General features: G+C 43.1%; 1 protein-coding gene across 2 annotated transcripts in view; it reads right to left on the reverse strand.

Moving 5' to 3' along the window:
* The window catches only part of ASPHD2 (aspartate beta-hydroxylase domain containing 2), an 81,887-nt gene that overhangs the window by 20,559 nt on the left and 47,185 nt on the right, over window positions 1–14,143 (reverse strand). For both annotated transcript variants that reach the window (XM_040351266.1, XM_040351258.1), the window contains exon 2: window positions 6,542–7,677. In XM_040351266.1, the coding sequence (XP_040207200.1) occupies window positions 6,542–7,493 (952 nt within the window). In that variant the 5' untranslated portion in view covers window positions 7,494–7,677. The remainder of the gene's footprint in view (window positions 1–6,541; window positions 7,678–14,143) is intronic.

Consider the following 14,143-nt stretch of genomic DNA (forward strand, 5'->3'; position numbering starts at 1 on the left):
CCCATATGCAGCCATCGTCTCCCCCATATACAGCCATTGTCTCCCATATGCAGCCATTGTCTCCCATATGCAGCCATTGTCTCCCATATACAGCCATTGTCTCCCATATACAGCCATTGTCCCCCATATACAGCCATCGTCTCCCCCATATGCAGCCATTGTCCCCCATATGCAGCCATTGTCCCCCCCATATACAGCCATTGTCCCCCCCATATACAGCCATTGTCCCCCATATGCAGACATTGTCCCCCATATGCAGACAGTGTCCCCCCCATATACAGCCATTGTCTCCCATAAGCAGCCACCGTCTCCCCCATATACAGCCATTGTCCCCCATATACAGCCATTGTCTCCCATATACAGCCATTGTCCCCCATATGCAGACATTGTCCCCCATATGCAGACAGTGTCCCCCCCATATACAGCCATTGTCTCCCATAAGCAGCCACCGTCTCCCCCATATACAGCCATTGTCCCCCATATACAGCCATTGTCTCCCATATACAGCCATTGTCCCCCATATACAGCCATTGTCTCCCATATACAGCCATTGTCTCCCATATACAGCCATTGTCCCCCATATGCAGACATTGTCCCCCATATGCAGACAGTGTCCCCCCCATATACAGCCATTGTCTCCCATATGCAGCCACCGTCTCCCCCATATACAGCCATTGTCCCCCATATACAGCCATTGTCTCCCATATACAGCCATTGTCCCCCATATGCAGACATTGTCCCCCATATGCAGCCATTGTCTCCCATATACAGCCATTGTCCCCCATATACAGCCATTGTCTCCCATATACAGCCATTGTCTCCCATATACAGCCATTGTCCCCCATATGCAGACATTGTCCCCCATATGCAGACAGTGTCCCCCCCATATACAGCCATTGTCTCCCATATGCAGCCACCGTCTCCCCCATATACAGCCATTGTCCCCCATATACAGACATTGTCCCCCATATGCAGACAGTGTCCCCCCCATATACAGCCATTGTCTCCCATATGCAGCCACCGTCTCCCCCATATACAGCCATTGTCCCCCATATACAGCCATTGTCTCCCATATACAGCCATTGTCCCCCATATGCAGACATTGTCCCCCATATGCAGCCATTGTCTCCCATATACAGCCATTGTCTCCCATATACAGACAGTGTCCCCCATATGCAGACAGTGTCCCCCCCATATACAGCCATTGTCTCCCATATGCAGCCATCGTCTCCCCCATATACAGCCATTGTCCCCCATATGCAGACATTGTCCCCCATATACAGCCATTGTCCCCCATATGCAGACAGTGTCCCCCATATGCAGACAGTGTCCCCCCCATATACAGCCATTGTCTCCCATATGCAGCCATCGTCTCCCCCATATACAGCCATTGTCCCCCATATGCAGACAGTGTCCCCCCCATATACAGCCATTGTCTCCCATATGCAGCCATCGTCTCCCATATGCAGACATCGTCCCCCATATGCAGCCATCGTCTCCCCCATATCCAGCGATGTCCCCCTTACCTGTGTCTCGCTGCCGCCGAGCGCCGACTGGTAAGACGCGCGGGAACATAACAGCTAAAGCTGTAATGATTCGCGCTACGTATAGACACTCCCCCTTGCTCGGGATTGGACAGTTCACCCGAGCAAGGGGGAGTGTCTATGCGCGATGCGAATCATTACAGCTATTCAAAGCTGTAATGTTCCCGTGCGTATTACACAGTCGACGGCAGCGGGGATGGCGGCGGATCGCGCCGGATTGCGTCTTCGGTGGCGGCGGCGGCGGCGGGAGGCGACGGGGGTGGCAAGTATTCTATTTGTGTATCAGGGCGGGGTATCGGCGTCTGAGTACCGCCGAAAAAACTCGGAATCGGTCCCGATACCGATACTAGTATCGGTATCGGGACAACCCTATCCTTAACCATCGCATGCCTGGACCACTATTTAACACATGCATTTTCTTTTTATTTATTTCCTTTAGTGAATTGACTTTAGCATTGTTTTATGCAGTATTTACCAAGGGTTTTTGCTTTTCGAGGTAAATACAACATAAAGGGTTAGTGAATTGACATTTTCAGCATTGCATGACAAGGACAAAACCAAAACAGGCAAAGTAAACCAAGACCAGGACAGAATAAAAACAAAAGGAATGAGGAAATGGGTGTAAAAACCATATAAAGTGAAGTGTCCACCTATTTGGATGTAAAAAGTTTCTCTACTGACATGATATCCTATACTCAGGAGTTCCATGTGTAAAAAGACAACTTAAAAAAAATGAACTTATTATTCAAATGGGTAATTTTACATTCTCCAAAAGTATTTTTGGAAGCCTGTATCCAAATATTGTATATGTTATTGAACAGGCATGGTTCACTGTATGTCAAGGTTTCGTCAGCCCTACACCCTGTGATACACTTTGATAAATACCATGATACTGGTTTTAATGGTCTTTACTGTATTAATCACCATCTGTAAAATACTGTATGTGGTGTTTCTACAGTTAAGACATTTATACTAGATCTGTCTGCTAAATAGTTTTCCAATCTTCAAATTTTATTACAAGCCCCTCTTTCCAGTAACTACTGTACAAGGATTTAATTTTTAACTTGCTTTGGAACAAAAACCTATTCTAAGAACTTCCACGCTGAAAATGTTCATATTGTACAATTCTAATCTCTACACAGAGCAAAGAAATTTCTCATTTACATCATCCAAAATCTGGCTGGGAAGCCTTCACTGCTCAACAAGATTTAAAAAAGCTAATAACTCTTAAGTCTCCTGTAAGAATGTGCCCAAGTATCATTATATTTGTTCATTCTGGATCTACCTTTATGACTCAGTTAAAAAAAAAAACGTTTGTAAACTGTGCATATTATAAGAAAGGGAAATATGAATAACAGATTATCTGCTTTTATTTTTAAGCAAGATAAAATTCTAAAACCTTGGTGTCCAGTTAGGGCTGAAATAATATTGTTTGAGGGTTTTAAAATCAAATATTCTAAATCTTTCACAATGTGGCAATGGAGCAGCAGTGCATTAACCACTTAAGACCCGGACCTTTAGGCAGGAAAAAGGACCTGGCCAGTTTTTGCGATTCCGCACTGCGTCGCTTTAACTGACAATTGCGCGGTCGTGTGACGTGGCTCCCAAACAAAATTGGTGTCCTTTTGTTCCCACAAATAGAGCTTTCTTTTGGTGGTATTTGATCACCTCTGCGGTTTTTATTTTTTGCGCTATAAACAAAAATAGAGCGACAATTTTGAAAAACAAAATGCACTATTTTTTACTTTTTGCTATAATAAATATCCCCCAAAAACATATAAAACATTTTTTTTCCCTCAGTTTAGGCCGATACGTATTCTTCTACCTATTTTTGGTAAAAAAAGAAAAATCGCAATAAGCGTTTATCGATTGGTTTGCGCAAAATTTATAGCGTTTACAAAATAGGGGATAGTTTTATTGCATTTTTATTAATTTTTTTTTTTACTACTAATGGTGACGATCAGCAATTTTTTTCATGGACTGCGACATTATGGCGGACACTTCAGACAATTTTGACCCATTTTTGGGACCATTGTCATTTTCACAGCAAAAAATGCATTAAAAATGCATTGTTTACTGTGAAAATGACAATTGCAGTTTGGGAGTTAACCACAAGGGGGCGCTGAAGGGGTTAAGTGTGACCTCATCTGTGTTTCTAACTATAGGGGGGTGTGGCTGTAGGTGTGACGTCATTGATTGTGTTTCCCTATATTAGGGAACACACGATCAATGACCGCGCTACAGTGAAGAACGGGGAAGCTGTGTTTACACACAGCTCTCCCCATTCTTCAGCTCCGGGGATCGATCGCGCTACTCCAGCGGCGATCAGGTCCGCGGGTCCGTTGTCACGGAGCTTCGGGCCCACAGCTGGGCACTTACAGAGGACGTACCTGTACGTGCTTGTGCCCAGCCGTGCCATTCTGCCGACGTATATGTATATATATATATATATATATATAGGAGGCGGTCCTTAAGTGGTTAAAGTACAAGTAAATCCTAACAATGAATAGTGCTTATTTTCTCTCTTTGGTCTGTTAAATAGGGTTTTGTTATATCTGTTAACCACTTCAGCACCGGAAGAATTTGCTGCTCAATAACCGGGCCATTTTTGGTGATTCAACACTGCGCCGCTTTAACCGACAATTGCGCGGTCGTGAGACGATGTACCCAAACAAAATGAACGTCCTTTCCCCCCCCCCCACAAATAGAGCTTTCTATTGGTGGTATTTGATCATCTCAGCTATTTAAATTTTTTGCGCTATAAACAAAAAAAGCGAGAAAAAAACCCCACACAATATTTTGTACTTTTTGCTATAATAAATATCCCCATTTTTTTTTTCAAAAAGCAATTTTTTTTCTCAGTTTAGGTCGATATGTATTCTACATATTTTTGGTAATAAAAAATAAATAAATTGCAATAAGCATATATTGATTGGTTTGAGCCAAAGTTATAGCGTCTACAAAATAGGGTATAGATTTATAGCATTTTTATTATTATTTTTTTTACTAGTAATGGTGGGGATCTGGGATTTTTATCAGGACTGCAACATTATGGCGGACACATAGGACACTTTGATACATTTGTGGGATTATTGGCATTTATACAGCGATCAGTGCTATAAGAAAGGAAACTGATTACTGTAAAACTGTCACTGGCAGGGAAGATGTGAACACTAGGGGGTGATCAAGGGGTTAATTCTGTTCCCTAGCTGTGTATCTAACTGTAGGAGGTTAGGACTGACCTAGAGGAAATTACAGATCCTGGTTCCTAGCTATTAGAAACTCACGATCTGCCTTTCCTCACAGAACAGAACAGGGATGTGAGTGTTTACACACACACACACACACACACATCCCTGTTCTGCCTCTCGTGCCCGCGATCGCTCATGCCCAGCAGTCATCGTGACGGCCGGTCACAAGCATCAGCACCCCCGCGATGCAGCGGGCACGTGCCTGCTGGCCTGCTTAAAGTGACCAAAGTACAGTTACGACGGTTCGCGCAGTGGAGCCAACCTGCCACAGTATAACTGCAGAGGCTAGTCCGTAAGCAGTTAAAGTGCAAATAAAGAAAAAAACACTTAGTAATTCTGCCAGAAATGCATTGATGTGACCAAACGTAAACCTACTCCCACCCCCATTCTAAGCCTAAACCTACTCCCACCCCAATTCTAAGCCCTATACAGTACTGAAAAGCTTGTAAAGGAAAGATGTGTATGACTCGACCTAATCTATGGGCACTCTGGTCCGGTCAGATGATTGCCTCCCATCGACGGCTTCATGGGAGAGGAGGGACAGTGGACAACAGATGACCCATATTATTTCTATGGGTGATGTCACCACCCAGGCTCTTCAGCGATTGCCGCCGCTCTCTCCTCTATCTGGAAGCCGGCCACTGGGGATATTATATGACCGGACCAGAGTACCCTTTTCTTTTCAGTGTAATTAGTATAGGGCTTAGAATGGGGGTGGAAATAAGTTTAAAGTGATATTAAAGGCAAATTTTTTTAAACATGCTATACTAATCTGCTCTGTACAGCAGATCCTCCTCTTTTTGGGTACCTTGCTGGCGCTCCTGGCCCCTCCCTCCTGTCCCCACACCGAGCAGCTTGCAATGGGGGCACCCAAGCAGGCTTGCTCCAGAGCCGCTGCTCTGCATGTCCATTCACACACAGAGCCATGGCTCCTTCTCTTCTCATTGGCTCACTGGCTGTGATTGCGGTCTCCGCCAATGAGGAGGGAGAGTCCCTGGAGAGCCACGGCTCTCATGCACATCGCTGATCTGCGATGGGGCTCAAGTAAGTATTAGGGGGGCTGCTTCACAGAGGTTTTTTTTACCTTCATGCATAGAAAACATGAAGGTTAAAAAAAAAAAAAAAAAAAAAACTTTCAGCCTTTAGAACCACTTTATGCTTAGTCTTTAGAGGACTTTTAGGAATACAGAACACCTGCTATGTTATGGATATGATGAGTGGGGGAAGTGTTCTGAAGTCTTAATACACTTCCTGTGACAATATTGCTTCTCCACAGATACAGTAAAGTGAGCGAGCGTTGTCACTGTAGGACAGGAAGTGTGTTACTGGTAGGCTCACCAGGTGAAAAACAGGAAAAAAGCTGAAAAAGAAAACTCATTTTGTAACTACTGTACATCTAAAAAGACTGGTAAGCTACAATACAATACATTTTTGTTCTTAGGTTTATTGCCAATGCTTTGAACCTTAGTAATCTTGCGTTTGTTACCTATAAAATATAGTCTCAAAGCTGCAATAAAATTGCCACCAAAATATATCCTGCTCTGCAAGCTTCTCTACAGTATACTTCAGTTTTGACATGAATAACCTAATCTCCAAAACTGAAATGTTTTTTTTAAGAGTTGCAAATAGTCAACACCATATATATTAATAAATATACGGTAACCCTCACCATCAAAGGTAGCATAAAGATTTTTTTTGTTCTTTAAATATTAAAGAAATTAAGGAATGGGGAGTTAAAATGCATACCTAAATGGCATCTTATTCTGATGTTGGTGGGCCCGTAATGCTCGGTTATGACTGTTCCCGGGGTAAGCACAGATATACAAGCATTCCCAAACACATTGTTGCCAATGAAGGTACGAAGACATCCAAGCAAGCGATACGTCCGTGGGCATTTCTTGCAATTGGCAGGAATGCACACACCTTGATTGACTAAATAAAATGTGAACCATTCCCCAGTTGGAGTACTGTTTAATTTCCAACCTTGAGGCATGCTGCAGTTTGAAAAGGCTTTGTAGATGACTTCAAATTCACTGAGGATTGTGGCAAAGTTCTGTTCTAGCATCTCCACGTCATGCTTTTGAGCATCCCGCGCAAAATACGGCAAGGTTGGTAAATCAGGAAGGAAGAAAAGCTCTGGCTTTTGTATAGATGGCCTGTCGTTTAAATAACGACCTTGTTCGCGGATGCCTTTGTGAATTCTGCCCATGCCAGACCAGGAGTACCTTTTGGCATATTCCTGCAGATTATGATAAAGTTTTTGGTTCAGTCCTTCATTATGGGTACAACGTACACACTCACGTGAGTGGCAATAAGCAAACCCATTCTGCAAGCCTTTGGCGTCTGAACTTTGAATGAGTAAATTCACAGTGGCAAAGGGAGAACGGGGTTGGTCCTTACCAACTCGGTAACAATACCATGCAAACAACAATAAGAGGCAGACAACGGTAGTTAGGGCGAAGGTATTGCAGTCACGCACAGCTTGGATGCACCCAGCAATCAGGTCACGAAGTCCTCTCAGTAAACAGGTCCAGTCAGTCAACCACTCTGCAGACATTTTTGTCCAGCCGCTGTCTGGTTTATAAGACGATGCAATGCAACAAGGAGTGGAAGTTCTAGAAGGAGCCCACACCATGCGGGTTAATATGGATGAATTGGTGAACAAGACAACATGACTCTGCCTGTTCCCTTTAGACATCTAAGCAATGTATTAGTAGCTAGGGGTTGTTTGGTGCTGAAATCTAGAAGCACATAGACACACATAGGACCATACTGATTTCCGTGGTCTGGTTTTGTACAGTACGTAGCAATGTGTCATCACTGGTTTTACGGCTATCCACTGAGGAGAGGTCATTCTGAAGAAGACAGCAGGCGGTCTATATCTGTTGAAAATAAGAACACAAAATAAGACTTTATTTGCATATGCTATAAAAATCTTAAGGTATTTAAAAAGCAAATTCAACACGATTAATAGCATGGGGATATGTGAAACAAAAACCTTTCCTCTTACACATTTTATCCATTCAGCTCATGAAGTATGCTCAGTGTTTGGGTCTGCTGCCAGCTGCATACGTTCAATACTACTTCTCTACAGCAGAAACCAAAAAACAAACATAGAAATTCTGGAAGAGAGACAATTCTGAGGCCCCGTACACACGACCGAGTTTCTCGGCAGAATTCAGCCAGAAACTCGATGGGAGACGTATTCTGCCGAGGAAACCGGTCGTGTGTACACTTTTGGCCAAGGAAACCGACGAGGAACTAGTCGAGCTAAATAAATAGAGAACATGTTTTCTATTTCCCGTTAGTCAATGGGGAAACTTGGCTCGCCGAGATCCTCGGCGGCTTCACAAGGAACTCAACGAGCAAAACGATGTGTTTTGCTCGTCGAGTTTCTCGGACGTGTGTACGGGGCCTCACCAACCAGGACTATAAAAGCCCCTGGGGGAAATTAAGACTACCATGGCCCCTATTCTGACTTTTTGTTATGCTTGAAAACCTTCTAGAACCCCATAGTAACAGTGCAAGGCCCTGTCACTGTGATAATGGTTGTAAAATGAACAGGGGCTGCATAAGTGCAGAGTGCAGGATTCTGGGGTATTTCTTATGAGCAGAGAAATCATTTTTAGTTTTCTCTGTATTTATTTTGGTATTTCTGAATTGGGCTCCTTAGTTTGGAGGCTTTGGGAGGGAATAAATATCCAACCCAGTTTCCACGTTTTGCAAAATAGTGAGTGCGCACAGCCATTATAATTATAGGCTTGGGCATAGTTCGGAGCTCCTGTTTGGAGACAGATATGTGTTCCTGTTAGGAGACCGGGGTTCTCTACTCAAGAGACAGCACTGCATACTGGAGGAAAGATTCCATGTCCGTAGGACTAAAAGAGTTGAGGCAGCTAAGTGAATCTGGGGGATGGATAGTGTCTGGGAGAGGTGGGACACCTAGGAGAGTCCAGGGAACTGAGGGAATCCAAGTCTTGGAGGAGTGAGAGGTCCCAAGATGCTAGGAGATCCTCTATTCAGAGGCCAGAGTTGGGCCCATACAGCAGGGAGCTGTAACTAAAGACTGAGTAAGCCAAGAGAGCTGGGTGAGATGGACTGAGGGACCGGTGACAAGAGCAGCGGTGCTGCTGAAGAGGGCCAGGTGGCCAAGTATTTTTTGTTACTTGTTTTGCTGGTAAAAATCTCCTGCAAGGGCAACCGCTTTATGAACTTTTACTTTTCCATTTTCAATAAAAGTGGGCTGGTAAACCTTAAAACCCCAGTTTGCCTGACGTGGCCTTACTACAAAATGCTATTACCTCTGAGCTAAACGACTCCCATATCACACCCAAGAAAGCTGACCGCCACTCAAAATGCTACTGCCGCTAAGCTAAATGTCTCCCATATTTTACCCTGGAAAGCTGAACATCAGTCGAACTGCCAAATACAAAGATGGCATAAGTATACAAGAGCCATTTAATCTGCCAAAAAATCTGTTATTTCTGTCCATAGTGCTCTATTGCTTACAAAGCACTGCTCTATCTTGCAGAGCTGGAGACCTGATCTTTCTATGCTGCAGTTAAGGAATATGTTATCCCAACATTTTATATTCCCGATATGTGTCTCTTGTACCATATACTTGTATGAAAATGTATCCTGTTCTCTCTCCTGCCAGTCCCTCTGCTTTCCTATTTCAAACTGATCACACTAGGCACAAGAGAATAACTATCTAAGCCTGGTCAGTTTTTTGGCTGTGCTGGGAGCACAGCCTGCCTGTCCTCCAATAGCCAAGACTTGTGCTGGCACCACCCTTCCTGTCAAGCCATTTGCTTTGAATATCAGTGTCCTGCTCTCTTTCTTAATCGCTAGATCTCTAAGATGCTTATGAAACTAAGAACAGAGATTATGTGATCACTGGTAATCACATCATTTTTATTTATTTTTTTAACACGCTTTTTTCTTAGACACATGTTTTGAATTTAATTTGTATTTATAACTGAATCGGTTGTTTTACAAGGCAAGGGTTTACATACAGTATATTTCATATATCCCAGCCTGTGACTGGTAGTGAAATTATTAGCAGAAGTAAAATGAAGTAAAGTAAAATGAGAAAAATATATTGTAAGGGGTTAGCTCGGTAGCGGGGTGTGTGACCCCCCCCTGGATGGGTTCACTACACACGGAACGATACAGAGAAACAGCCGAAGATGGTTGAAAACAAAGATTTTGGTTTATTCTTCCATCTTGCTGGAAACAAGTGTCCAAACAGCATAAACAAAATCAAACATGAAATAAACCCTGGCCACTTGGGGCGTCTGCCTTCACCACACAGGAACTTATCTATGGAGTCTGGCACAGATTAGTGCTGGGCAGACACTGCTGGTCCTACAGCAGAAAATAGTCTTTTTGATTTTTATCACACAGAAAATCAACAGCACCTCACCTCTTCAGCAGTATTTCTGCTCACTGCTCTCCTTCACTCAGAAAGCCTCAGGATGCAGCAATCCTCTGGATTACTTATAGAGGCCTTAATTCAGGGGTTGACAAATTTGCTTGGAATCTAGGAGCCAGCTAAAAAAGTTAGGAGCCAGAAAACGCACCCCGTCCCGACGAGCTTGCGCGCAGAAGCGAACACATACGTGAGCAGCGACCGCATATGTAAACGGTGTTCAAACCACACGTGAGGTATCGCCGCGATTGGTAGAGCGAGAGCAATAATTCTAGCCCTAGACCTCCTCTGTAACTCAAAACATGCAACCTGTCGAGTTTTTTGAACGTCGCCTATGGAGATTTTAAAGGGTAAAAGTTTGACGCCATTCCACGAGCGGACATAATTTTGAAGCGTGACATGTTGGGTTTCAATTTACTCGTCGTAACATTATCTTTCATAATATTACAAACATGGGGATAACTTTACTGTTGTCTTATTTTTTTATTAAAAAAAGTGTAATTTTTTCCCCAAAAAAGTGCGCTTGCAAGACCGCTGCGCACATACGGCGTGACAGAAAGTATTGCAACGATCGCCATTTTATTCTCTAGGGTGTTAGGATAAAAAATATATATAATGTTTGGGGGTTCTAATTAGAGGGAAGATGGCAGTGAAAATAGTGAAAAATTACATTAGAATTGCTGTTTAACTTGTAATGCTTAACTTGTAATACCAACGGCCACCACCAGATGGCGCCAGCTTACACATCTGGTGGTAATAACTTGTAATACCAACGGCTCACCACCAGATGGCGCCAGCTCACCAAAAGCCAAGTCGCCAGGACCCTATTTCTAGTCGCCATGGCGACCTGGCGCCCAGGATTTGTCGAGCCCTGCCTTAATTGCCTCATTCTGAACAGATGAAGTTTTCCAACGCCCTTAAACCTTTTTGGCTACTTCTGCAGCCGACACCTGATAATAATTGGTGTATTGTCTAAACAAGGTAGAAATGTATCTCCCATCTGTGACAACACCCACAGATTTACCTGACTCCCTGTCACAATATACATAAAACTTTTTCAGAAATAAAACAAATGATAATTGGCATGTGCATATGTATTCACCCCCTTTGTTATGAAGCCCATAAAAAGCTCTGGTGCAACCAATTACCTTCAGAAGTCTCATAATTAGTGAAATGATGTCCACCTGTGTGCAATCTAAGTGTCACATAATCTGTCATTACATATACACACACCTTTTTGAAAGGCCCCAGAGGCTGCCACACCTAAGCAAGAGGCACCACTAACCAAACACTGCCATGAAGACCAAGGAACTCTCCAAACAAGTAAGAAACAATGTTGTTGAAAAGTACAAGTCAGGGTTAGGTTATAAAAAAATATCCAAATCTTTGATGATCCCTAGGAGCACCTTCAAATCTATCATACCCAAATGGAAAGAACACGGCACAACAGCAAACCTGCCAAGAGACAGCCGCACACCAAAACTCACGGACCGGGCAAGGAGGGCATTAATCAGAGAGGCAGCACAGAGACCTAAGGTAACCCTGGAGGAGCTGCAGAGTTCCACAGAAGAGACTGGAGTATCTGTACATAGGACGACAATAAGCGGTACGCTCCATAGAGTTGGGCTTTATGGCAGAGTGGCCAGAAGAAAGCCATTACTTTCAGCAAAAAATAAAATGGCACGTTTTGAGTTTGCGAAAAGGCATGTGGGAGACTCACAAAAAGGTGCTCTGGTCTGATGAGACAAAAATTTTACTTTTTGTCCATCAAAGAAAAACGCCATGTCTGGCGCAAACCCAACACATCACCCCAAAAAACACCATCCCCACAGTGAAACATGGTGGTGGCAGCATCATGCTGTGGGGATGTTTTTCAGCAGTCAGGACTGGGAAACTGGTCAGAGTTGAGGGAAAGATGGATGGTGCTAAATGCAGGGATATTCTTGAGCAAAACCTGTACCACTCTGTGTGTGATTTGAGGCTAGGATGGAGGTTCACCTTCCAGCAGGACAATGACCCCATACACACTGCTAAAGCAACACTTGAGCGGTTTAAGGGGAACCATGTAAATGTGTTGGAATGGCCTAGTCAAAGCCCAGACCTCAATCCAATAGAAAATCTTTGGTTAGACTTAAAGACTGTTGTTCACAAGCGCAAACCATCCAACTTGAAGGAGCTGGAGCAGGTTTGCAAGGAGGAATGGGCAAAAATCCCAATGTTAAGATGTGGCAAGCTCATAGAGACTTATCCAAGGCGGTAATAGTATTGACTTTAGGGGGTGAATAGTTATGCACATTGACTTTTTCTGTTATTTTGTCCTATTTTTTTTTTTTTATTGCAAAGCAAACAACATCTTCAAAGTTGTGGGCATGTTCTGTATATTAAAATGATGCAAATCCTCAAACAATCCATGTTAATTCCAGGTTGTGAGGCAAGAAAACAAAAAATGCCAAGGGGGGTGAATACTTTTGCAAGGCACTGTATTGTGTGTCTTCTAGAACTGCCTGAAGTTCAGCTTTAATTCTTCGGTGCACCCAAAGTCATATTTCAGTTCTTAGACAGATGATGGTGGTTGTAACTTCTCAACATCTCATATACTGTACATCTCAGACTCCTGAAAAAAGATCTTTGCACATAAATCCTTTGGTCCACCCACCTGCCACAAACATTATCAAGAATTTCAATTATTTTATATTGATACTCCACAGCAGGGGCAGACAACCTACACAGGGAACACTTGACAATGAAGGCTTTAAGAAAATAATACAATGTAATGGTTACGGCAGCATCTTCATTATAAAAATGATAAACTCACCAGATTCTATACCACATAAATACACGAGAATAATAATTGCCAATAAAATCAAATTAGTTTGCATTATTCTACAATCAATCAAATAGAGAATGAAGACAGCTATCTTACAGTCTAGATTTTATTCATAGGCTCTCCAAAAAAATGTGAATTTAGGAAATAAAAAATAAGCACTCACACACCCCAGTGGGGAAAAAATATCATGTATACAAGCAACCCAATTACACTTTGATGGCACATTTTGTTTAAAGCTGATCTCTACTTTGTAGCTGGACTAATGAGTATTTTATAATCAACAGAAATGTTGGACGTAAGGCAATATTTTGTCATCTCTAAGGCCCCGTACACACCATAGAATCCATCCGCAGATAAATCCCAGGAAATGGGTTTCAGCGGATAGATCCTATGGTGTGTACACGCCAGCGGATCTTTTTCCACGGATATATCTCCCCTGGGATGGATTCCAGCAGATCGAATATTTGCTGACATGCACAACATATCCATCTGCTGGAATCCATCCCAACGGATGGATCCGCTGGTCTGTACAGACTCACCGGATCCATCCGTCCGAAGGGATCCCCCTCATGCGTCGTAATGATTCGACGCATGCGTGGAATTCCTTATATGACAGCGTCGCGCACGTCGCCGCATCATAATCGCGGCGACGGCGTGACACGTCATCGCCAGAGGATTTCGGCGCGGATTTCAATGCGATGGTGAGTACACTCCATCGCAGAGAAATCTGCTGAAATCCTCGAGAGGATTTATCCGCGAAAACGGTCCGCTGGACTGTATCCGCGGATAAATTCTATCGTGTGTATGGGGCCTAATACACATTATAGGAAAAAAAAATATATATATCACATTACTATGCAAGCCAAGCCTCCCAGGCATTTGTATGCATGATAATTAGTGCACATTGCATTATTAACAACCAATTCCCTAGTAGAATTACCGACATCTATATCTCATACAGCACACTTGTTAACTGCCTCTATAAATGTACCAGCAATTAAATGAATATTATACATGCCCAAAAAACAAGTCTGAGCAGAATGCAATTGAACTGACAAAATAATAAAAGTTTGGTTGCCAGTCATTATTG

The sequence above is a fragment of the Rana temporaria genome, chromosome 1 (assembly GCF_905171775.1).
Source record: "Rana temporaria chromosome 1, aRanTem1.1, whole genome shotgun sequence".
Classification (NCBI taxonomy): domain Eukaryota; kingdom Metazoa; phylum Chordata; class Amphibia; order Anura; family Ranidae; genus Rana; species Rana temporaria.